The sequence below is a fragment of the Phascolarctos cinereus genome, unplaced genomic scaffold (assembly GCF_003287225.1).
Source record: "Phascolarctos cinereus isolate Bilbo 61053 unplaced genomic scaffold, phaCin_HiC Scaffold_4;HRSCAF=312, whole genome shotgun sequence".
Taxonomy (NCBI): Eukaryota; Metazoa; Chordata; class Mammalia; order Diprotodontia; family Phascolarctidae; genus Phascolarctos; species Phascolarctos cinereus.
This window is the reverse complement of record NW_027555847.1, coordinates 555,732,509-555,756,855: the sequence shown is the minus strand read 5'-3', so window position 1 is coordinate 555,756,855 and position 24,347 is coordinate 555,732,509. Positions and strand designations below refer to the sequence as shown.

At 38.2% G+C, this 24,347-nt stretch overlaps 1 protein-coding gene across 2 annotated transcripts in view; it reads left to right on the top strand.

Annotated features, from left to right (window-relative positions):
* Positions 1-20,073, top strand: part of CAP2 (cyclase associated actin cytoskeleton regulatory protein 2) — a 157,740-nt gene extending 137,667 nt beyond the window's left edge. For both annotated transcript variants that reach the window (XM_020986807.2, XM_020986806.2), the window contains exons 8-13: positions 8,544-8,733; positions 10,151-10,326; positions 11,480-11,603; positions 11,697-11,779; positions 16,312-16,452; positions 18,462-20,073. In XM_020986807.2, the coding sequence (XP_020842466.1) occupies positions 8,544-8,733; positions 10,151-10,326; positions 11,480-11,603; positions 11,697-11,779; positions 16,312-16,452; positions 18,462-18,545 (798 nt within the window). In that variant the 3' untranslated portion in view covers positions 18,546-20,073. The remainder of the gene's footprint in view (positions 1-8,543; positions 8,734-10,150; positions 10,327-11,479; positions 11,604-11,696; positions 11,780-16,311; positions 16,453-18,461) is intronic.
* Positions 20,074-24,347: the final 4,274 nt, after the last annotated feature.

Here is a 24,347-nt window from a genome sequence, read left to right as displayed (position 1 = left end):
ATACATAATACCTATATACATATACATGTGTATATTGTATATATACATATATTTCTTAATGTGATACATATATACCTGTACACAAATAGTGATATACTCATGTGTATGCTTATATAAATAAAATCAATATGCATATAGTCACAAATATGTTCATATATCCATGTATACGTATTTGTGCCTTCTGTTTTATATGTACACACTTACACATGTGTGTGTGTGTATCTAGTCACTTGCCCTCTCCTGACCTCAGTTCTCTGTAAAAGGAAGAGGTTAAATTAGATGGCCTGTGAGGTCCCCCTTCCAACTCTACCTCCTATGACCACTGAGGTCCCTCCTAGATTGAAATTTATCATACATCTTGATCTTAATATAGGAAAGCTATCCACCCACAGATGGATATTGCCCATACTAAAGGAAACTTTCTAGCCCTAAAATCTCTTGATTGGCTATCAGTGGGATATCTGTAAATGATGAATAAAGTGATAGACTCAAGACATAAGCACTGGACCCAGTAGCTTGACCCACCTCCCTTCTGCAAGGGGTTAAAAGTTAAACAGATTATAAACCTTCACATCTTGAGCCAGGAACTGCTGGCATGTTGCCTTCTACACTTAGATTTTCCTCTGATTTATCTTAAATGCCTTTGCTACTTCCTGCGAATTAGTAATTCAATTCAATGAACATTTAAGAACCTACCATGTTCAAGACCTGAGGGATACTTCAATACTTTTACAGATCTGTGATCTCATGTAGTTACTCCCTGTGAAAATGCATTTTGTAACACATTCATTCCTTTCCATCATCTGCAACTTTTGCCCATGTCTTCCCCTAAGTCAGGCCTGCACAACATATGGCCTGCGGGCCACTTGCCTGCTTTCCACTTTGGCGGTATGTTGTACAGGCCTGTTTTACATCCAATTTTTCGTAGGCTGCCCAAAATCCTTTGGCAGGCCACAAATGGCATGTGGGCCATAACTGATACACAGGCCATATGTTGTGCAGGCCTGCCCTAAGTCCTCAATGTATTGGAGGCCTTCCTTCAGATTTATTGAAATGCATGGATATCAATAGAGTAAATGGGCTGTTTATTGGTTATCCCTTGATCTCATTATATATCTAGACCATCTTTCTTTCTTAGTCATTTGTCTCTCTTATACCATCCTTTATACCTCTTTTCCTGTGCAATTCTTGATTGGTTGTATGTTGTGGCCTACTCGTACCCACCATAGGCTTCCCCTCTGCCCTTTGGGTGACCCATGATTTCTATTGTTCAGAGACTATAGTGTTCTACAACTTCTAAGCATATAGACAGCATCACAGGAAGATCGGCCTTTGTTTCAGGGAGAAGCTTGGTATCATCCTTAAAAAGCCATGTGAATCTCCTATTCAACTGTAGATCCACCTCACTTTCCAACTGCAATACCTATTCAAGATATATTTAAAGATGAGACAGCCATAGAGGCTGACCATCCAACTGCTAAAGATTCAATAACAAAAAAATTAAGATTATATTAGCAAATTCTTGCTTCACAAAGGTAGAAGCAAAATCATTGAATCCTGAAATTGGGTAGGAGGACCTTAAGGCCCCTGGTTTCAGACAAAAAAGCTTACATCAGCCAAATACAACTGACTTTTCTATTCTTCAAGATTATTGATCACATCATCCCTTTTGAGGTTGTATGGGAGTGGGAACTTGGAGAGAATTATTAACTTAGAAACTCTATTACCTGTGTTGATATATTATTCCAGAGTTAAATATGTGGAAGTCAATGAAATTGAATAGCTGAGAAATATCTAGGTGCTTAAAGACAGCTGATACAAATATCTGCCAGGGGTGGGGAACCTGTGGCCTTGAGGCCACATGTGGCTTTCTAGGTCCTCAGGTGCAGCCTTTTGACTGAGTCCAGGTTTTACAGAACAAATCCTTTTATTAAGGGGATTTGTTCTGTGAAGTTTGTATTCAGTCAAATGGCTGCACTTGAGGGCCATGTGTGGCCTCGAGGCCACAGGTTCCCCACTCCTGCCTCAGACCATTCCAAAAAAAAAAAAAACTCCATGTCTTCCTCTGCAGCAGATTTCTTTGGCTTAATTATCTGGTTAAATAATTGAGCTTTCTATTTTATATCACATATCACATCAAGATTCAGCAAAACTGAGTTACCTATTGCCACAAGCCTTCAGTGATGTGACAAGATGGAGAATAAAAGCAATGTGTTAGACACAAAGCTCAGTTTTTCCTTAAGTGTCCAAGTAAGTAGGGCACAAGCAGGGTTTTTATCCTGAATTATGAGGATAATCCCCTAAGTTCTTAACTTTGTCTTGCCAATAAGAAATGTTTCAGAGGCAGGAGTTCCTCTAAGTGCATTCTTTCCCTTCCCCCACCACCCAAAAAATTATAAATGCATGATTTGATCAGAACACTGACAAGTAACACATTTAATGACAACAAATGCTTGTATGTATGAAATGACAGCTTCCACATGCCACACAAGAGCCAGCTCCAATCCTTTGTAGTCACACCTCATGTGTCAGGATGGGAAAAGCAGCTGTTCTCAAGGGCAACAGCTGAAATCAACCTAGAGAAAAAGAGGATTTGCAATCTCTGCAAGTCCCACAACTATCAAATAGTCTTTGTCGAATACATCTGTTCAGAGTTAATCTTACGAGTCGTTCGTAAGCTAAGTTTTAAGGCTATGGTTTGGTTTTTTGTTTGTTTGTTTTTGTAATGAACTCTGGACTCTAGAACTTAATTAAAATCATGAAGGTACTGGTTTTCCTATTCAGAAAGCTGGAGCCCATTGTTGATATGTTTTTGGCATTCCAAAACTCTCCACTGACTATAGACCAGAAGAATAGGATAATTGAGTGATTCCTAATACATGATTCCAAAGAAAGTAGTTAAGGTAAACTTTTGTGTGAGGGTTATTATTTACTCATTGGTTAATGGTCAGTGAGTAAGTTGCTTCTAGTCTACCCTTCTTTTCCTAGCTTTTCAGAGTCTCCTTCTTGGGAAGCAGTAATGTGGCCAGGTGGAAAGACCATTGTGCTAGTGAACATGCTACTTAGTCTGTCCCTCTCCAGTCCACTGTTTTGTTTTTTGGTTTTGGTTTTTTGGTGAGGCAATTGGGGTTAAGTGACTTGCCTAGGGTCCCACAGCTAGTGAATATCATGTGTCTGAAACTGGATTTGAACTGAGGTCCTCCTGACTCCAGGGCTGGTGCTCTATCCACTGCACCACCTAGCTGCCCCTCCAGTCCACTGTTTATTAGCTGGGTGACATTCTGTGCCTCTTAATGGCCTCACATATTAAATGGGGGTCAGGATATCCCCTTGAAGGCAGGGGATTTTCTGAGATACCCTCTCAAAGTTTCTTCAGCTTTGAGATTTATGATGCTGTGATATAGAACTAAAATAGAATCAATTTTCCATATAAGAAGGCCAAAAAAAAAAAACCCACTAATCACTGAAGACATAGTTTTTTGATGAACCTGACTCATCCGGTTAATTTGCACGAAAGGATGTATTTTATTGAAAAGTATCCATTTAGAGTTTGTCCAAAATGCTTCTGCTGAAAACCAAGCATAGCCCTTCACAGGGTCGCAGGCTTAGAACTGGGAGGGACCTTAGAGTCTGTCTGGTCCAACCTAATCCTTTTGCCGATGAGGAAACCAAGAATGAAGTTAACTGAGGGGAAGTAATTTGCCTGAGGCTACTCAGGCAGCAAGGGACAGGGTGGGCATTGAAGCCACAGAATTGGAAAATTGGAAGGGATGTAACAGCTATCTAGTCCAACCTATAGGTGAATGGAATCCCTACTATAAAATATAACTAATAAGTGATCATCTAGTTTCTACTTGACTGCCAAGGAAGGGGAATCCCCCACCTCTGAGACAGTCCATTCCACTTTTTCTGATTGTTAAAAATGGTTTTTTCCTGGTTTTGAGCCTGAATTGGCTTCTTTGAAACTTCCCCCCATCACTCCTGGTTCTGCCTTCTAGAATTAAACAGAGCAAGTCTAATCCTCTCTCTGCAGGACAGTCCTTTAAATACTTGAAGACCACTGAAACTTGTAGGCTATCTTGTCTTCATGGAGGAAATTCAACCTGAGAGAAGGGTTTCAACAGGCATAGATCTGATCCATTAGTTCCCATTCCCGGACCTCCACGCATTTGCTTAAGTTCCATTCTTGGAAAATAACCTTTCTATATCTCTGCCTTTTAAAATTATTTTCTTCTTTCAGGGGCCAATGTATCCTCCTCAACCTTCATACTCAATTGAAAATATTCTCCCCTTCCTCAAAAATCTTCCTTGAGCATTTTGGACCATCCCATCACATTCTACCTTGCATCATTGTGTGCGTGTGTGTGTGTGTGTGTGTGTGTGTGTGTGTGTGTGTGCGCGCGTGTGTGCACGCATGCGTGCGTGCATGTTTCCACAGGATCTTGGGGTTTTTTTTTCATTGTGTCTTTTGAGACTAATTCAATGCCTTATATAGAAAAAATCTGCATGGTAAACATTGAATTTGGGGATTCTATTTACAATAACAGAAGACTTAATGAATTTCGCTTCTGTGTGTATATGTCTGTGTGTGTGTTTGTGTAGTTTTGCTTTTCTTTTTTTTCAGTATTGGGGATAAGTAGGTAGGAGGGGGAGAAAATGATCAGATTGCAAAAAAAATGTAACTCACAAAACAAAAAGGGATCAAGAGAGCATCATGGAATGGGATAACTTGGGAGAATATGGAAGACTATGAATTTTAAAGGTCAGAAGTAGGACAAGGTGGATAGTGATGGGAGGACAGGGAAAAGTAGGATGGGGAAGGATTTTTGCCACAGAAGATGTTGATTCTGAACTGTAAGAATAAGGAGAGAGGGAGCTGGGAATCTATGTACCATGGCATGGAAGATTGAGGTCCCCCACTATCCAGGATCCTATAATGACTGAACAAAGAGTGAGGATAGGGTGGTGATGTCAGCTCTTCTGGATCCTCTGCCCCCATCATACAGAATGTGGAGATATAGGCAGTAAGTTCTCTATGGACATCTGCATCAGTAAATAATTGGTGTTCCAGTTCCCCAAGGAGGATAGCCTAATCCCAAGGTGTTAAGAGATGAGGCATGTTTAGAAGTATTTGCTGCTAGAAACACTGCTACTTTATATTCTTATTTTGTGGAAAGGGGAGATGATATGGGCATCTGAAGTCATAGTTTTTGCTACTTCCCAAAGTCTTAATCCCAGAAGCACAGGGCCCCTGGTACTTTTGCCGCCCTGAGGCTCAGCACTGGAGTGATAGACTCAAGTCCCTTCAGAAGAGACATTTTACTGCATTTGGCTCCTTGAGGTCCTCTACACAAACAATTGAAGTCCCAGGCAAAGGAGTGGTGCAGATCAGTGTGCTTCACTATGTCTTTGGATCTTTCTAATGGCTGGTGACAATAAGAAAAGTCAGTCATCTCTTATCTCTAAATGCAAGCTCTGTACATGGTATCTTCGACATCATTTTCTAATGAATGGTGAATTCCTTCATTTGATACATTGTGGAGTCAGGCAGCCCTTGCTGCCAGATACCCTTACAAGGCAAGCTTTAGGGTGACAAAATCAGAACAACTCAGGCCATAAAGGAGGTCCTTAGGCAGCTGCCATGACTCCAGTTAATGGGGATTACATTAAATAGACTCCTACCTTAACGATAATGTAGAAAGCTTTAGTGTCTGGTGATGTCATCTCTCAACATCTAATATGAGAGAAGGGGAGAGAAAGGAAAAGATAACCTGGTGTATTCCAGGGTGTACCCTAATGTGATCCAGTTAAGGGGATGCTTAATCAGTTCAGTTTCAAGTATACTTTATGCATTAGAGTCCCTGAATGTTAATTGCAAAAGTAACCTTGGAAACAAGGACATTGCATTGTGTTTTCCATGGTGGTGATACTACAGTATTCAAGGGCATACAAAGGTAAATTAAAGACACAGTTTCAACTTTTCCTCTGGGTTCCCTTATTTTTGTTGGCTTTGGTTTTCAACATTTATTTCTTTGGTGTAGTGAATTCTTTGTTTAGTATTCCTGGGTCTGCCATCCAAATGTATCATAGTTACAAGAATTTGAATATGTAGCTTGTTGTTTTCAGTGTTCCCTAATGGCTCTTTGGGGGCAGCCCTGAATTCTGAGAGTGATAGAACCACTGTGACTTCAGATGCCCATATCGTCTCCCCTTTCCACAAAATAAGAGTATAAAGTAGCACTGTTTCTAGCAGCAAATTTTCTGTTCTTTCACTTACTCTATGAATAAAAGTAACACTGTAGAATTGAAAGCACCTGTGAGCACAGCACTGAAACTTTGTTAGATGAATAAAAGTAATATCAGCACTTTATGCTTCAAATAAAATTATCAAATGCTTTCTTGATATCATAAAAAGAAGATTTTAAAACCCAGAAGAAAATGGATCCAGTTTCCAGCACTATTTTAGATTTTTTTTCCTCTCTTTACTTCTTCTTTCCAAGCCTGGCCCTTGCTTGGGTCAGAGGGCTGTTCAAAAATGGTATGGACTGAATGACCACCTGTCAGATGTTGGCTAAGAGTTGGAATAGAAGACCTCTGAGGCTTCTTCTGAGTCCAGATCTATGGTTCTATATTGCACAAGAATGGTTCAGGTGTCATACTGATGTTGTTCCTGAGTGGAAGTAGCAAAAACAAATAACAAGAATAACAGGGGTTTTTTTCAGATTATGGCTTTTTGCTAAACTTCTGCAGAAGCCTAAAGCCTGTTCACTTATTTAGATACCCATCCCTGGAAATGCTGAGATGTTAAAAATAGCTGACATATACATAGTGCTTTGAAATTTGCAAGTTGCTTTAAATACATTATTTCATCTGAACCTCACAACAGCTCTATGAAGTTGGTACTACAGATGATGTCTTCATTTTACATAGGGAAAAACCAAGGCTTAGAAAGTTTAAGTGACTTGCCCAGGATCATGTGGTTTATAAGTCTAGAGATAAAATTTAATCCAAAATATTCTGACTCTATTAAGCCACAAAGAATATAATTATTTATGGCCTAATCTGTAGGTAAATAGAGTTTGAGTAAGCATTATGGAAACTATGGAGTTTTTTCCCCAGTGAAACTAGGTACTGCACATTCAGACATATCGATTTGTACTCTTCATGCTATTGAATAAATTATGAATTAACATAATTCAGTAGATTTGTCCAGTAATATTTAGAGTTTGCCCAAGGTGTTTTTTTAATTACAAGATATTTTGTATTAAGCGTTTAAATTGAACTGGATTCCTGTGCAACAAATTTTCTAAACTTTCTGGCAGCCTCTTTTTAATTAAATTAAGTTTTTAATCTCTAATGACAAGTGTGCTATTTCACTGCACACTATTTGGCCTCTTACTCTGGTAAGATTTTTTTAAAAGTCTTGTCCTGTTGGATCTTGTCCCTTATAATGACTTTTTGAAGTAGATGTAAAACTGTCAGGTTTCGTATCTCCTCACAGAAATTTTGGTACTACATTGCCTACTGAATTATTTTTTATACAAAGATTTTCCATCTTTTCCCAAATCTTCATCGCTGATCACTAACATCTAAAACACCATTTGCCATATTTATTTAGAAACAAAACACATAGAAAATATGAACCCATTACCCTTTCTCATAATTCACCATACCAATCTATTTTTAATACCTTGGAATTTAGTGTTGAAAAGTTGTGTTGCATTATGGAAAGAAGGCAAAAACATTTTTTTTTAGCAATGGTCAGCCCTTTAAGCTGATCCACTACAAAATTAACACTGGCATACACTCTTCAGTTATTTATATCTTTAATCTTGCTTGGCCTTTATGAAGCACCCAGGACAGTAAATAGTAGTTGCTTGGGAATACATTATCTTACATCCATATATGGAAAAGTTGACCTAGAAAAGGAGTATCTATTTCTTCAATCTTACAAAAAGATTCAAAAGTATCTAAGACCCATTAAATCTTTTCCTCAGCAATTCTCACTCAAATATAATAACAAGCAACAATATCCTAAGAAGTATCTCACTCTTAGGATATATATTATGTGTGTGTATATATATATACACACACATATATATATATGTGTGTGTGTGTATGTCTGTGTGTGTACATATGTATGTATGTGTGTATATAAATATATATAATTTTATTATGATTCTAAACTAGAAGAAGCTCCGTTTCCTTCAGACCTGAGCCTGTGAACCCACACTAATCTTTAAGGTTTTCCTAGCCTCTTAACTCTACTGTGAATCTGTGGATAGGGCCATTCAGTTAAGGCTAATAGCCCAGGTCCCACCACACACGCACACACACACACACACACACACACACACACACACACACACACACACTCCTTCTGCATGGACTTACATACTTGAGAATCCCTTAATGAATTTCAGTCTTTCCATTGCCAACAGTTCTTGAGAGTCCTTCCCTGGCAAAAGTCTAGCTGCCTAAGATTACAAATCTTAAAGCAAAAAGTGTTTTTAAATCCTCTCTTTTTTTTTTCTTTTCCACAGGGTCCAGTAGCATCCTCTTCATCAGTACTATCTGTCCTCTCCAGTGGGCAGGGTGTTCCCTCACCCCCTCCTCCTCCACCACCTCCAGGACCACCTCCAATCTTTGATAATGAAGGCAGAAAAGAAGACTCCTCACCATCACGTTCAGCTTTGTTTGCTCAGCTTAATCAGGGGGAGGCAATTACTAAAGGTTAGAGAATAAGAACAGTAGGCATGTCTCTCCTATCTAGTAACACCTGGTGTACAAGTCTTCCTACAGTTCATCACTGCTTATTCTTATCCCTGGTTGGCATAAGTGAATCATTCTGTTCCCATGCCATACCCATGCAAATACTATTGGGATTAAAAAATATTCCCCTCCTACAGGTAAAGTAACTCAATAAAGTCAGGATCAGACTTCAGGGGCTCCAAATTCAAAATCTGCCAGTTATTAACATATTAGGTAACTCTCTGATGCTTTGGCTTCTGCCTCTGCAATCCAAATACCAGCTAAACATTACCGGAGGGGTTCATAAATGGAGAAGAGACTATGACTGCTATCATGGAGCTTACACAGTAGTTGAATAATTGTAAGATGAATCCATCTTACTATGTTAATGAAGGAAATGAATTCCAGACATGAGGAACAAATTGTGCAGAGATACAGTGGGGAAAAGATGGAGTATTCTGTGTGAAGAACAGCAAGAAGGCCAGTGTTGCTGAATCAAAAAGTACACAGAAAGGATTAATGCATGCTATTCAATTTTCAGTGACAATTGCTAAAAGCTGAAAAGTACATGACAATACATTTTTGTTTTGCACAGATAATAGTGTGTGTAGGGGAAAGAATATACTAACTAGTCAATAGACAAACATTCTATTCCTGGCCCTTCTTGAAAAACCCTTTACCTCTCTCTCCAGATCTTAGATTACTCATCTGTGAAACAAAGTTGGATTTATTATTCTAGTAGAGTTTTAATGGCATACTCTAAATTAGGAAGGTAGGAAATATTTTACCTTCGTATAAATAAAAGTATTAGCCATGTCATTATTTTTCATTTCCTTCAGTGATGTGTGCCAAGAAAACATGAAATTCTGCCCTTCAGCTTTAGATCCTCAAGGCAAAGGTGTTTCAATTGGTAGTATGACCAGCTAGGCTATTATCTAAACCTCTAGATGCTATGGGTACCTAGGTGGCCCAGTGAATAGAGCACTGGACTGGGAGTCAAGAAGGCTTATCTTCCTGAATTCACATCTGTCCTCAGACACTTGTTTGGCCTCAGACACTAGCTATGTGACCCTGGGCAAGTCATTTAACCCTGTTTGCGTCAGTTCCTCATCTGTAAAATGAACAGGAGAAGGAAATGGCAAACCATTCCAATACCCTTACCAAGAAAATCTGAAATGAGGACATGAAGAGTCAGACATGAAACTCAATAGTAACTAGAATAACCAAACCCATGAAGTTTGCATAAGAGCAGGTGGCCCTAAGATATGTTTAGAACAACTCTGTGAAATTATGTCATTTCTGCTCAAATCATGGCTTCTTAGAGTTCTTCAAAGTAGAGGAAGATAGTTTCTCTTTACACAAGGTGTTAGGATACCTGTTGATGAATTTGTTTTTCTAGGACTCCGACATGTGTCTGATGATCAGAAGACACATAAGAATCCCAAGCTGAGGGCTCAAGGAGGACAAAGTCATTCTCCTACTAAAACCCACGCTTCAAGTTCCATCTCTCCCCAATCCCCTTTGCAGCAGAACCATCCTCCTGTGTTAGAGCTGGAAGGAAAGAAATGGAGAGTGGTAAGTATAGCTGTATCAATAGTTATCCAGTCCACACAGATTGAGACCGAGAAGACAAGGTACCAAATCATTTTCGATGACTGTATACAATACATTTTTTTCTACCTTAACATGTTTATTACCTGTTATGTTGACACAGGCTTACTGTGATCACATCCCTCTATAGCATCCATAACTTTCAAGGATTTCTCCGTATGGAAACTGCAGAATCTATATTATAATATCAATATTACAAAAATGAACAATTTTGAGGACTTTTACAAACTGATAAACAATAAAATTAACAGAACCTGGAGAATAATTTATTCAATAACAAAACATTGTAAAAAAAAAAAAACTTTTAAGCTGTAAGAACCCTCATGAATGCAATGACCATCCATGATTCCAGAGGACCAATGATAAAACATGCTATCCACCTCCTCACAGAGCTAGGTGATGGTTTCAGGGTGCAGATGAGACATGTATTTTTTTTTTTTTGGCAAGGAAAATAAGGAAATTTGCTTTGCTTTACTACACATATTTGATGCATGGGATCTTTCCCCAGTGGTGTGGAGATTGAAAGGAAGAGAAAATAGATTTCTGTTGGTTAAAAAAAAAACTTTGATAATAGAAATAAAAGTAGCAGAAGTATGACATTCTGAATAGAGATGAGAGTTGATGGTTCTACTAAGGCCATGGGCTTCACTAGAGATTTTCCCTAAACCAAATTTCCAAATGATTTAACCTTTAGAAGCTGTGTTTAACATTCACACTTCCACCCAATTGGGCAGGTTTCACAGGATTTACTGCTCACCCGTTAGCTTCTTTGCCCAGTCTAGTTCATCTGCAAGAGGGTACAAAGAAAACAGCCAGCCCATGATCTATGCATGTGTATGCTCATCAAACTCAAGCCAGCATGAGGGGTACTCTCAATTCTTCTGCATAGAGGTGAAGAACATAATTCTCCAGAAGGTAATTCTAGCTGACCAGCCAATGATGGCAACATTCCCCATCCACAGAGTGAAAATGTAAAAGCTGTAGCTCGTTCCCTGTGGAAGAAGTTCTGAAAGAGAGAATATACAAAAATGAAAAAGTCTGTATATTTCAACAATCAGTGGGACTTGCCCATCTACATATTAATACATGTAATATTTGTGTCTGGTTTTTTTTTTAGGAATATCAAGAGAACAGCAATGACCTTGTGATTTCAGATACTGAGCTGAAGCAAGTGGCTTACATTTTCAAATGTAACAAATCAACACTACAAATTAAAGGAAAAATAAATTCCATTACAATTGGTAGGGTAGACCTATGATTTTAGAGTTACTGTGATAATTCACTTCATACAAAAGCAATTCCATATATTTTGTGGAGTTTGTTTTTTTTCCTAGACAATTGCAAGAAGTTTGGCCTTGTGTTTGATAATGTTGTTGGCATTGTGGAAGTAATCAATTCCAAGGATATTCAAATTCAGGTAAGCTTTAGCACAAAACGCATTCTCTCCTTGCATAATACCATGGTAATTTCGTAAGAGGAGGCACAGTGAATGGCAGCAGAAAAGTGCCCTGGATTTAGAATCAGGATACCTGCTACTTCATAGCTATAGAGATAGTTATTATGGTGCAAATAGAAACCTAGGCAAACCATAGGGAGGGAGGGAAGGAGGGAAGGGAAGAGAAGGAAGGAGAAAAGAAGGGAGGAAGGAAAGGAAAAGAAGGAAGGGAGGGAGGAGAAGAAGGAAGGAAAGGAAAGGAAAAGTAGGTTTTGAAACCAGTTCCTAAAAGAATGCATTCCCACTCTTCTCTTCCCCAGCATAGCTAAGTGAGTAAGTTCCATTTACTTTCTGCCTGAAAAATAGAGAAGATAGTGAAAGGCCTTCAGTGTCATAAGCCCTATCACTTACAGTTATTGACTGTTAATCTACCCCCACTTCAGCCTATTATCAGTCTGTATGTTTCTACTGCCTCACATGTTTGTAGCCAGCAGTCTGTCTTAAGCCAGAAGTCAATCTGTGGCCCAGCTCCAGTTAGAGTCTCCACCGTTGGTAACTCGGGAATCTCCAGACCCTGCATCTTTTCTCTTTCTCCTTACCAAGTCCTCTTGACTTCTTTCACCTTCTTCCCCTTCCCAGGACTTTCATCTCTTCTCCCATGGTGAAATATTCCCTATTCCTAGGCACTAGACTGCTGAGAAAAGGAGGCCTGGTCAGACGGCCTTGGGTCTGCTACACAGAATCCTAGAAAATAGAGACTTGTCATCATCTGACCCTGAATTACTTCCTCATTTCCCAGTTCAAAAAAAAAAAGTGCAGTCTCTGCAAATCATGCTAGGTACATAAGGTTAACTGTATGCACATAGCATAAAATGACCTTTAATGTGCATATGAGCCATTATCAATTATACCAAGTGCAGAGTCCTATGCAGATGCATACATCACATCCAAATTAAAGTTGCATGAACTAGACCCAATAAAAAGGTCATAAATAAGCATATGGCACTTAGCATCACATGTTAAAGCTTCATTCTCACCGGGTATACATTAGATACATTCCATCAGTGGTTGTTGTCTTGCTATGTGTGCAACTTACTCTCCCTTTACCCTAGGAACAGCATATTGATAATCCTGGCACTCTTCTAGTAATATAATTAATTTTTTAAAACTATCACTTCTGCACAATTGGCCTGTATTCCCAGTTCTGGGACCATAGATGACTTAGATCAGGGGTGGGGAACCTGTGGCCTTGGGGCCATATGTGGCCCTCTAGGTCCTCAAGTGCAGCCCTTTGACTGAATCTAAACTTCACAGAACAAATCCCCTCAATAAAAAGATTTGTTCTGTAAAACTTGGACTCAGTCAAAAGGCCACACCTGAGGATCTAGAAGGCCACATGTATCCTTGAGGCCACAGATTCCCCACCCCTGGCCTAGATCGACCCTAATGAGTTCTGTCATTTTCAGTTGTGTCCAACTCTTTGTGACCCCATTTAGGGTTTTCTTAGCAGAGATACTGGAGTGGTTTGCCATTTCCTTCTCCAACTCATTTTATGGATGAGGAAACTGAGGCAAACAGGGTTAAGTGACTTGCCCAGGGTCACACAGCCAGTGTCTGCCAATGGATTTAAACTCAGATCTTCCTAACGTCAAGCCCAGTACTCTACTCACCATGCCACTTAGCTGACTCTGATCCTAATGAGTCACACTTAATTTCCTTGAGGCCTCCACAACTGGAGTTTTAGGAAAGAGGTAGACTCCAGAGTCAGCCTCTTCACCCATGTAGATAGAGGTCCCTTTATGGCTAAGGCAGATTGGGCAAGCTTCCCCAACCCTCAGTTTCCTCTTAAGCTAAATCTTGAGCCAGATTCTTTCCATATGGCCCATTGTCTGGCACCAGCTGTCTCCTGCACCTGTTGGGTGGGCCCTTCTTAAGTTCCCTTCTTTATTTCTCTGTTGCTCCTGCTTTTCTGGTTACCAGGGAATCTAACACCTTGATGTTAACAGTGTCTCTGTAGGGCCTCCACCATTCTCTGGTGCTATTTTTTAGATTGGGAAATTACCCAGTCTTTCAGCTACTTGGTAAATGATGGATCTCTACTGGTCCAGGATCTGGACACCAAGATTTCTTAACAGGACCCTTTACCCTGAATGGACTCCATAAGAGTGGACTTGAACATTAAACTAAAGTTGGCCTCTCTCAAAATTCTCATGGTTTACATGCTATTCAAGTGATGTCTCAGCCAAGTGACATATTAGTTATTTATACATTTTCTCCATCTCAAGAGCCTCCAAAGTAGAATAACAGACAGCTGTGGCTCACACCCAATCATAAGTATAGGTAAGAGGGAAATCTGTGGCATCATTGCTGGAAGTGCAGTGGTCAATCAAGTGCCTAATCAGACTGCTGATTCATACAGCTTTGACCTGCTCTGTTTCCAACCTGGGCTGGTTCATTCCTCCTTAGGCATTCTAGTAGCCTCCTGGGAGCTCTCATCTTTGTGCTAGATTTAGTGTGGACACCCAGTCTTCCTGTACTCCTACTGCAGTTCAGAGCTCCTGAGCCCAAGAGACCCACCAGCCTCAATTTCCCCCATAGCAAAGATAGCAGGTTTGCTTTACCACACCTAGCTTCACATGGTTATTTTAGAAAACCTCGGAAACAATTACAGAAAAATTATACCTTATAGTGAAATGAATAAATAAATGTATTTTAGGCTCCCTCACAGTCTCAACAACAAAAAAAAGAACACAAATCAATGAAACAGTAAGAGAATTATCAGCTTTCTGTACTGTCTCTCTAGGAGGTAGACAAGATTGTGCTAATGTGAGTTTGGTCCATCAGTAATGATGAATTCTTTCTTTAAACTTCTGCATGGAAAAACAATTCCTACTGTATATATGTCACTTGGAGAATGGGGAGGAAAACTTTAAAACACATCTCTGTTTGCTGAAATGTCTATGCCTGTTTAATCACCTCAGTCAAAAAGGCAATCAGTGCTTTGTAAACACAAATGAATAACACCAAAGAGATATAATCATAAACTTGGATGTACCTCAAAATATAAAAGAGAGATAAAAGAAAAATGATCTTTTCCTTGTAACTAAAATTGTTTTTCTACAACTTGCCCAGATTCATAGGGGAGAACCCATCTCAAGGTGTCAGAATTGTAAGCTTGGTACATTAGATTACCATTGTATTATGAAATTAAGTTTAAAATGGTGTTTAAACAGAAAGTTGCCTCCATAAGTTATTTGTTTGGTGTTCACTCTTATTTCTTCATCCATGGTCCTAGCATTTGCAAATTTCTGGCCAGTGTTGTGCATGTTAATGTTCTTTACTGCTGTTAAACTAAAGAAATTATGACAAAAATTACTGAAATGTTAGTGCTCTCCAGTTTTAGATTTCCTTTTTATTTGTCATGGAAATCCCTGCCATTTCTGTGACCCTAAACTACCTCTCCTTTTTTTTTGTACTAAGATATGTGGGCACTGAGTTTCCCCAAGAGAATTCTTAACATCAGTAGTGCCAGTCTACGTGAGTTTAGCAGTTGGCAACTCAACATTGTTTTTAGGATGAAAGAGGAGAAGTTCTTATCATTTTAATTACCGTTTCAAGAAGAAAAAATATGGAGCTGTAATATAGTAGGATAGAAAACATTTGACTACTATAGAACACCTCAGAGATTTCTAAAGCCTGGTTGTTTGGAAGAAACTTACAACTAAGCAGAATATTTTGGTAGCACTTAAATATTTGCAAACATTACACAGCATCTGTTCTCCTGTTGTGTACATTGGAGGCTGTTCTATGAATGGGCTACCCGTGCCCTTCTTCCATGACCAAGCTTTCTAAAAAAAAGAGCCCAACACTTATATGGGGTTTTATTATCTGTGAAGTACCTAAATGTATATTAATCTCATTTAGTTGTTACATTAACCTCATACGACAGATGGAGTAAGTGTCTTTGTCTAACATAAGACTTTGCTAAGGAGAACCATCCTGTTTCTCCTTTATTTTTTGGTAGGTTCAGAAAATTATTAATCAGTCGTCTATCGCATTCGAGGATCATTTATTTACTATTAAGGCTCTATAATATGACAATAATGTCTGTGTTCATTCAAACTTGGCAAAGATACATGGGGGAAAAAACTTTTAAAAAACATAGATTTAATGTATTCATTATCCAGTCATTTCTTCGTGAACATTGGAGTCCTACTAAGAAATAAGTGTTAAGCCACCTCTGGACACAGTGACTGCTATAATATGAGGACCTCCATCTCCTTTTTCAGGAAAGAGATCCTAAGTTTTAAAAATTCCTTTCTTATAATCCCTTTTTCCCAAAATGACAGTTCTGCCTTTAACTCCAGGAACCCACCACTGAACTATATCCTTTGGTTGTTATCCAAATATTCGTGAGATTTGCTTAAGGCCCATTGAATTTTACATTGGAATTTGTTCAAGTTTCTAATATGTTACCCTAGCGCTACAGGTTTATTCATTTGTTTTAACTGCAGGTTATGGGGAAAGTGCCAACAATTTCAATTAATAAGACAGAAGGCTGCCACATATACCTCAGTGAAGAAGCTTTAGACTGTGAGATTGTGAGTGCCAAGTCATCTGAAATGAACATACTTATTCCACAGGATGGTGATTATGTGAGTATATAGACTGCTGAGATCTTTCTTTAGACTCTATGGTTAACATTCATACTTTTGCTTAAACATTTATTCAGCTCTGAGCCTGCATTCCAATACTTCCATAAATCGATGATCTCTCTGATGTAGATACTGCCTCCAATAGTGCTGAACACAATTCATCCATAATTTCTTTTCTTGTGTTACTTTTCTGTTTTCCTATTAATTATCCGTGTGGGGTCTACCCGACATGACAGAGGTCCTCCTCTAGACTTTTTAAACATTATATGAATATCAGTGAGACACTCAAGCTATCCAGCTGTGACCTTTCATTCTTGCTACATGGCGAGTCTAACTCCATGGACCACACAGCTCCAGCTTGATATCATTTATTCTATTTATTTCACACAAGTCACGGTTCATAATAGGCTATAATACGTCCAAAATATGTATCTAAATTGCCTCAATGATAATAAAAATAGCACTTTATGGTTTGTAAAATGTTTTACAAGTATCCTTAAACCTTCAAGAATTATATAAATATAAATAGTTATTACATGGGAAAAGATAAAATAGTTGGGGTTCTTAGCACGACATTCTCTGGAAGAAAGTCTCCCATGATCTACTAGAAATCATGATCTGCTAGTCAATTTTTCAGCTGATGAGGAGCCAACACACAGGCTGATTTACTTGGTCTAGTCACTACTGCCACAACCAACCTCCCTTAAGCATGAGGGAATTCCCAGGGAGGACAAAAGCATGGCCAGAACTGCTCCTACAGGTGGCAGAGGACAACACTGAGTCTTACCCTCGTCTTAGGAACCATCACTTCCTCTCTGTGTCCTTCCCACACATACTTGGGCTGCAGCTTCCAAAAACAAAAGCAAAATGTGTTTTGACCTAAGTGGAAAAGTTCACATTGACTTGCATGTCAAGCCAGTTTGCATTCTGTACATTCTTCTGTTGGTTAAGACTTCTCATGAGATTTCATATCTTGTTTTCTATCCGCCCTCCACCTCAGCCCCATGTACTTGGAACTGAGTACGTCTCTCATTTATAGTAGGGACAGTAGTTTCAAAGAGCAATGACTCCTTCAAAGGAAAATTGAGCTCACCCAGAGAACATTGGTAATTCACACAGTAACAGAGAAGTGTGACTTGATAGCAAAAATCAAACCCCATTTACTGTGCTGGCTTCAACAAGAAGAGCCAAAATTTCATTGATGAAGAGCCAGACAGAACCTCAGAAGCCATCTAGTTCAACCGCTCTTCTAGAGTATTAAACATGTGGCTTCTGTGAGTTGCCCCTTCTGAGACTTTCTGTTGGTTCTACTGCCATTCAACAAATACTTACTGCAAAAATATACACACATATACGTATGTGCACACTCAAAAGAAGGGGCCTGATTAAAAATATGACTTGCCTTCAGCTGAACATAGCTTTGTGATGCACCAGAATATCCATTTCAGAAAGAAACATGTGCTCCAGGTCACCTACAACATTTTCAGTGACTCCCGAATGACAAATGAGGGAGGCCAGAGCTCCAGAGCCAGAGACAGATAGATGCTCATTTCCCTTAATTGAGAGCCCTAGATCAAGTACCCAAGAGCTATCCTTGAAAAAAACAGCAAAACTTCTTTACTCCACTTTTCCTTTCTATTCTGTTCCTTTGTTTTTCTAATGTATTGATGTCTTTATCCCAGATTGGAGTGGAAGGGAAAAAAGGGGAGGTGGGAAACTGATTTCCCTGTTAGCCACAATACATTTTCTCCCCAGGCCAGAGGGTAGGTGAGGAGTATTCGTACAATCTATAACTAATGACATGACTCGGAAAAAACAGGTTTTGTCTCTGTGTGATATCGAAATGGCTTCTGGAGAGTGGTGCAGAGCACCTCTCTGTGACTCAGGTTTACCATAGATATAAACTCTTTACCCATTATGTGCATTAATGTGCCATTGTGCCAACTGTTTGCATACATATGAGACAGCCTTCATTTATTTAACCAGCATTCTTGTTATCCCTCTACCAGAAAGAATTTCCTGTTCCTGAACAGTTCAAGACAGCATGGGATGGATCCAAGTTGGTCACTGAACCTGCAGAAATTATGGGATAATCTCCTTTGGACACACAGAACCTTGTGACCTTAATACCCCCAGGTCACTTGAACAAGGAATAGCAGCATCAAAGGACTAGAAGTAGCAGCAGCCAAGACTGCTGTAGTTTGGGCCTTCAAGCAACCGCTCTGTACTCTAGGAACAGGGATATTTCCAGCACACTTTATTAGGCATTCTGAAATCTTTGAAAACGCCTCACAATCTGCATTCATTTATAGTTTTGATCCTAAAAGATGCCATATGAACATAAAAGACTTAAAGAAAAAAATACACTCCCCTCGTATCATTGGCTATGGCATAATGACTGACAAGTCAAAATATTGCATGATACAGTTGTACATCATGTTCTGTTGCATTCCATTCTTATGTTAATACTAGTTGAAAAATATTAATAACTATCTTGAAGAATGTAAGATGCTAATTTTTACCTTTTAGCCAAATCATGTATAATGCAGTGAAAACGTGTCCAGGAAAGTGTGATTTATTTTGTAACTTTATCCATTAAATTTTGTCATCTAGAGTATGCATTTCAGCAAAAACATATCTGCCAGTAGAAACATATCTGCCAGTATTTTATCACACTTTTTATTAAATATTTAGGGAAAGTCCACCTTTGGATGCCAATTTATAGTTTCTGGGACCTCCCTCTTAGTTACTGAAAATTGAGTTGTCTCTTTTTTTTTCTAGAAAATACACTGATTTATGTAAAATTCTGCCCCATCACCAGAAGAGTTTTCATTTTTGTGCCTTCTGTCTTATTATTTGGTGGGGGGAGGTAATTTCTTTTACACATAATACCTCACACTCTTGCTCTAGAGATTAAGAAAAAAATTTTTTAAATTTGGTACCTATTAAGCATCAGATGCCTTGTAAATGACTTCCACTTTAAGGTTATTTCATACCTAAGTAGACCTTAGACTCGATTTGTTTTGCATATTGTACTACTTTTCTGCTTATAAAACTTACAGACCAGCCTTTGAAATGCACATAACAAGCCATAAATTTCTCCTTAATTAATTACCTATCAAAGCCTAAGGAATCGGTTCTGGTTTTGGCCCCCTGACTTAGTTTTGTAGTACTTGTAGACCATGCTTTTTTTAAGCACTGAAATAGACCTGGTATGCATTTGGGTATTTTCAATTCATAACACTGAAAAATCTGCATACTTTTTGGATCACATGTAATAATCCTTTATGATGATGAAATCTTAGTAACATGCTTGCAGAAATAGTAATGAGAATCTATATGTATGTATATATATAATATGAATTCATATATATATATATATATATATATATATATATATATATATATATATACATATATGCAGCCTTCAGGGTATGTTGTTTCCGTTTTTAAATATCTTAGATATCTCTACAGTACTATAATAACCAGTGCTCATGTAACAAGGTTTTGCTAACAAGGTTTTTGTCTATATGTATAATGTTGTGGCTTTATAGTAAAGATCATTTTTCAAGGGTATTCTGAAATAAAATGAGACTATAATTGTTTAAATATAGAGAATAATTCTGAATGTTGAAACTTTTTTTCCCGTCCATAATTCTCTTTTTTCATGTTCCCCTTCCTGATGTAGTTGGATTTGATAGAAACAGCTGTGAGTCTGTCTGGTTGAATGAGAGTATTTTGGTAGCACATCCTATCCAGCACCCCTGGAAAATAATTGGCTTGTTTCTTTGAAACAAATATATTAAGCCATCTGCATTTGAAATGCAAGACACTTTAGTTAGAGTGTCAACCACAAAATTCTATGATCCCTTTTTATAATTCATTGCTTCTTTGCCACCAAGCCAACTTGGTACATATGTTAGCAAATGTTAATCTCCATAAGATATATTTCTATATGTATCATTATTCTTAGAGGTTTACAGAAAAATATATACATACATTGCTTCATTTTACCATTACAAAGACCCTGTAACCAAGACAATGCAATCACAGTTATCTCTTCCACATCCTGACTTTCCCCATTGCAGTGTCGATATATTGAGGGTCAGCATAAGAAATAAAATGGGAATTTTGGGGGAGTTTTGCAGATGCCGCAGACAACTTGTGAAAGCCAGCACACAACACAGAAAAAGTTTAGAAACTCAGAAATGCATAAAATATATGTATAGTACTATAAACACCCCATAAAAAAACAAGATAAAATTCAGACTTCTGTGGTATGAAGGGAAAGCCACAAAATTTTACACAGATTTTCCAGAATATAGGGGTGCCACGCCCCTACCCACCACGATGTGGAAGGGAAAACTATATTATCTCCATTTTACACATGAAGACACTTAGGCACAGAGAATGTAAGACATTTGCCAAAGATCACACAACTAGTAAATAATGGAGTTAGGACTTGAACTTAGGGCCCATTAATCATCATAATAGCAATAATGGTAAAATGCATATACTAGAGCTTGTAAAATAATCATAACCCCAAATACAGTTCAATATTAAGAAATATTAAGTACTGTATAATACTAGATACAAAGATAGCTATGACACAGGCCCTGATTTCAAGGAGTTTATAAGCGAAAGGAGGAAACACAAGTCAAAAACACAAATAATTTATACGAGAGAGGAGGAAAAATTCAGAGGAATTATTCAAGCAAAGTAATGTAAGAAATTTGAAAAGGGAGGTAAATTTCACCTGGAAGTCAAGGACAGAGATAGAGGAGGCATCTGTGGGAAGCACAGAGGAAGTAAGTAGGTTTGAACAAGTTGGTGAAGAGCCTTGAATGTCAGAGTAAGAATTTTGCATTTTATTCAGTAGATAATAGGGAATCATTGAAGATTTTTAAGTAGAGTCACCTAATCACAGAAGCATATTGGGAAGATTGCTTAGGCCACAGCTTGGGAGAATAGTTTTAAAAGTAAATAGACTGATAATCTGATACTGGCTAAGAAACTGAGTGTATAAAATCTGTGGACTAGCTAGGTGAACAATATATAATAGCAAATGACATAGTAATCTAGTATTTGATAAACCCAAAGATTCAGGCATGTGGGGTTAAGAACTTAGTATATGACAAAAATTGCTGGGAAAACTGACAAGAAGTTTGACAAAAACTAGGCAGAGACCAGCATCTCACACCATATACCAAGATAAGGTCAAAATGGGTACATGGTTTAGACATAAAGGGTGACATATGCAAATTAGGAAAGCATGAAAAAATTTACCTGTCAGATCTGTGGACAAGGGAAGAGTTTATGACCAAACAAGAGATAGGATCATGGAAAATCAAATGGATAATTTTGTTTTATTGTTGTTCAATTGTATACGACTCTGTGACCTTGTGTGGTATTTTCGTGGCAATGTTATTGGAATAGTTTGCCATTTCCTTCTTCAGTGAACTAAGGCAAACAGAAGTTAGATGACTTGCCCAAGGCCACACAGATAGTGAGTATCTGAGCCTGGATTTGAACTCAGGTCTTCCTGACTCCAGGCCTAGTGCTCTCTCCACTGAGCCACTTTGAAAAGAAAAAGATTTCGCACAAATAAAATCAATATAGCCAAAATTAGAAGGAAAGCAGGAAATAGGGGGTGGAGGGGCATTGTTACAGCAAGTTTGTCTGATAAAGGCCTCAGTTCTCAAATATGTAAGCAACTGAGTCCAATTTGTAAAAATGAGAACATTTCCCAATTAACAAAAGGTTAAGGATATGATCAGGTAGTTTTCAGAAGATATCAAAGCTATCACAAGATATGAAAAATGCTCTAAAGCACTATTGATTAGGGAAATGCAAATTAAAATAACTCTGTGGTACCACCTAATACCTGTCAGATTGCCTAACATGACAGAAAAAGAAAATGACATCCTAGAAGGGAAGTGCAAAAATAGGTACACCAGTAGTACACTGTCAGTAGAGTTGGCAACTGGTCCAGTCATTCTGGAGAACAATTTGGAACTGTGCTGAAAGGTCTATAAAACTGTGCATCCCCTCTGTCCCAGCAATGCTACTCCTAAGTCTGTATGCCAAAGAGATCAAAGAAAAGGACCTATATGTACAAAAATATTTATAGTAGTTCTTTTTCTGGTTGGCAAACAATTGGAAATTGAGGGGATGTGCATCAATTAGGGAATGGCTGAACAAGGTGTGGTATATGAATGTAATGGAATACTATTGTGCTATAAGAAATGATGAGCAGAATGGTTTCAGAAAAAACCTAGGAAGACTTAACGTGAATTGATGCAAAATTAAGTGAACAAACAGGAGAATATTGTACACAGTGACAGCAATATTGTAATGAAGATCAACGGTGAAAGACATAGCTACACTAATCAATACAATGATCCAAGAGAATTCCAAAGGACATTCTTTTCACAATGAAAAATGTTCTCTATCTCCAAAGACAGAACTCTTGAACTCTGCAGATTGAAGCATACTTTTTTCCACTTTATTTTTCTTGCTTTTTTTTTTTTGGCAGTATGGCTAATATGAAAATGCTTTGCATGGCTTCACACAGAAATCGAAATCATGTAGCTTCTCAATGGGTAGGGGAGAGGCAGGAAGGAGGGAGATAATTTGGAACTCAAATTTTTTAAAAATGAATGCTAAATAATGTATAATTTTTTAAAGAAAAATGAATAGACTGGAGATAGGAAAAACAGGAAGGTATTAAAATGGTCTAGTTGAGAAAAGATGAGACCCTGTGTTTAATGGGAGTGAGAAAGAGGGACCAGATGGGAGAAAGACCATACAGGTAGAAATAATTGGCCTGACATAAGGAAGAGTCCAAAATATTCTAAAAATCGACATGATCCCCAAAGAAATAATTTTAAATTGGTGAACCAGTCTATTCAAAATGCATCATAAACTCTAGAACCAGTTTTAACTTTCCTGAGGTCTTCCGTACAAGATCATATGCACAGGTGATTTGGAATATGCCACCATAACCATTCTACTAAGCCTATGTGTCTTCAGCTACATTAGAATGGTTTTTGTGGTTTGGTTTTGTTTTTTCACTATATGGAATTTAACTTCTAAACAGGGTTATTGGAAATATTTTAGCCATATGTTGTAAAATGAAGCAGCTGCCACCGGGAAGTGTTACAGATGTGGTTACCCTTTTTCCTTTCTTCCTAAATCAATATTATTACCATTGCTATAAAATGGTAAATTATCTCAAATAATTTAAATGGCCAAATAAGCACAATCTTAAATATAACACATTCTGAAACTAAAAATAAAGGTGTACTTCTTTGATTTGCAGGATTCTCAGGATATCATTTCTTAAATAACACTACTCCCTTGTACTTAAAACTGCCTTGGCCAGCAGTGACAGTACACTGTGGTGGTTCTCTTCCTCTCTCTCTGGCTTATTCTCTGGCATCTCTTCCTTCTCAATCCCTATTCCAAACCTGGCCTTCACTTTACTCTATATGAGAACTCATTCTCTCTCAAAGTTTCAACTATCACCTCCAGGACTTCCACTAAGCTACCCATAAGGCATTTCTACCTGAATGTCTCACCTTCATTTTACATTCGATATGTCTGAAACTGAACTCATCTTTCCTCCCCTTCCCGACTAATTAGATCTCCCTCTGAACTTATCTGATTCTGTAAATAGCACCATCGTTCTTCAAAGTGTTCAAGAATTAGCTTTAATTTATATTTCTCCCTTGTCTCCAATACTAAGCCAGTCACCAAGTCCTGTTAATTCTTCCTTCACAATACCTTTCACAATCTCCCATTCCATCCAAACCTTATTTCTTGTTTATTATAACAACTTCCTGATTTATCTCCCTGTCTCTAACATCTCTCACTACCTCTCCCACACACTGTCC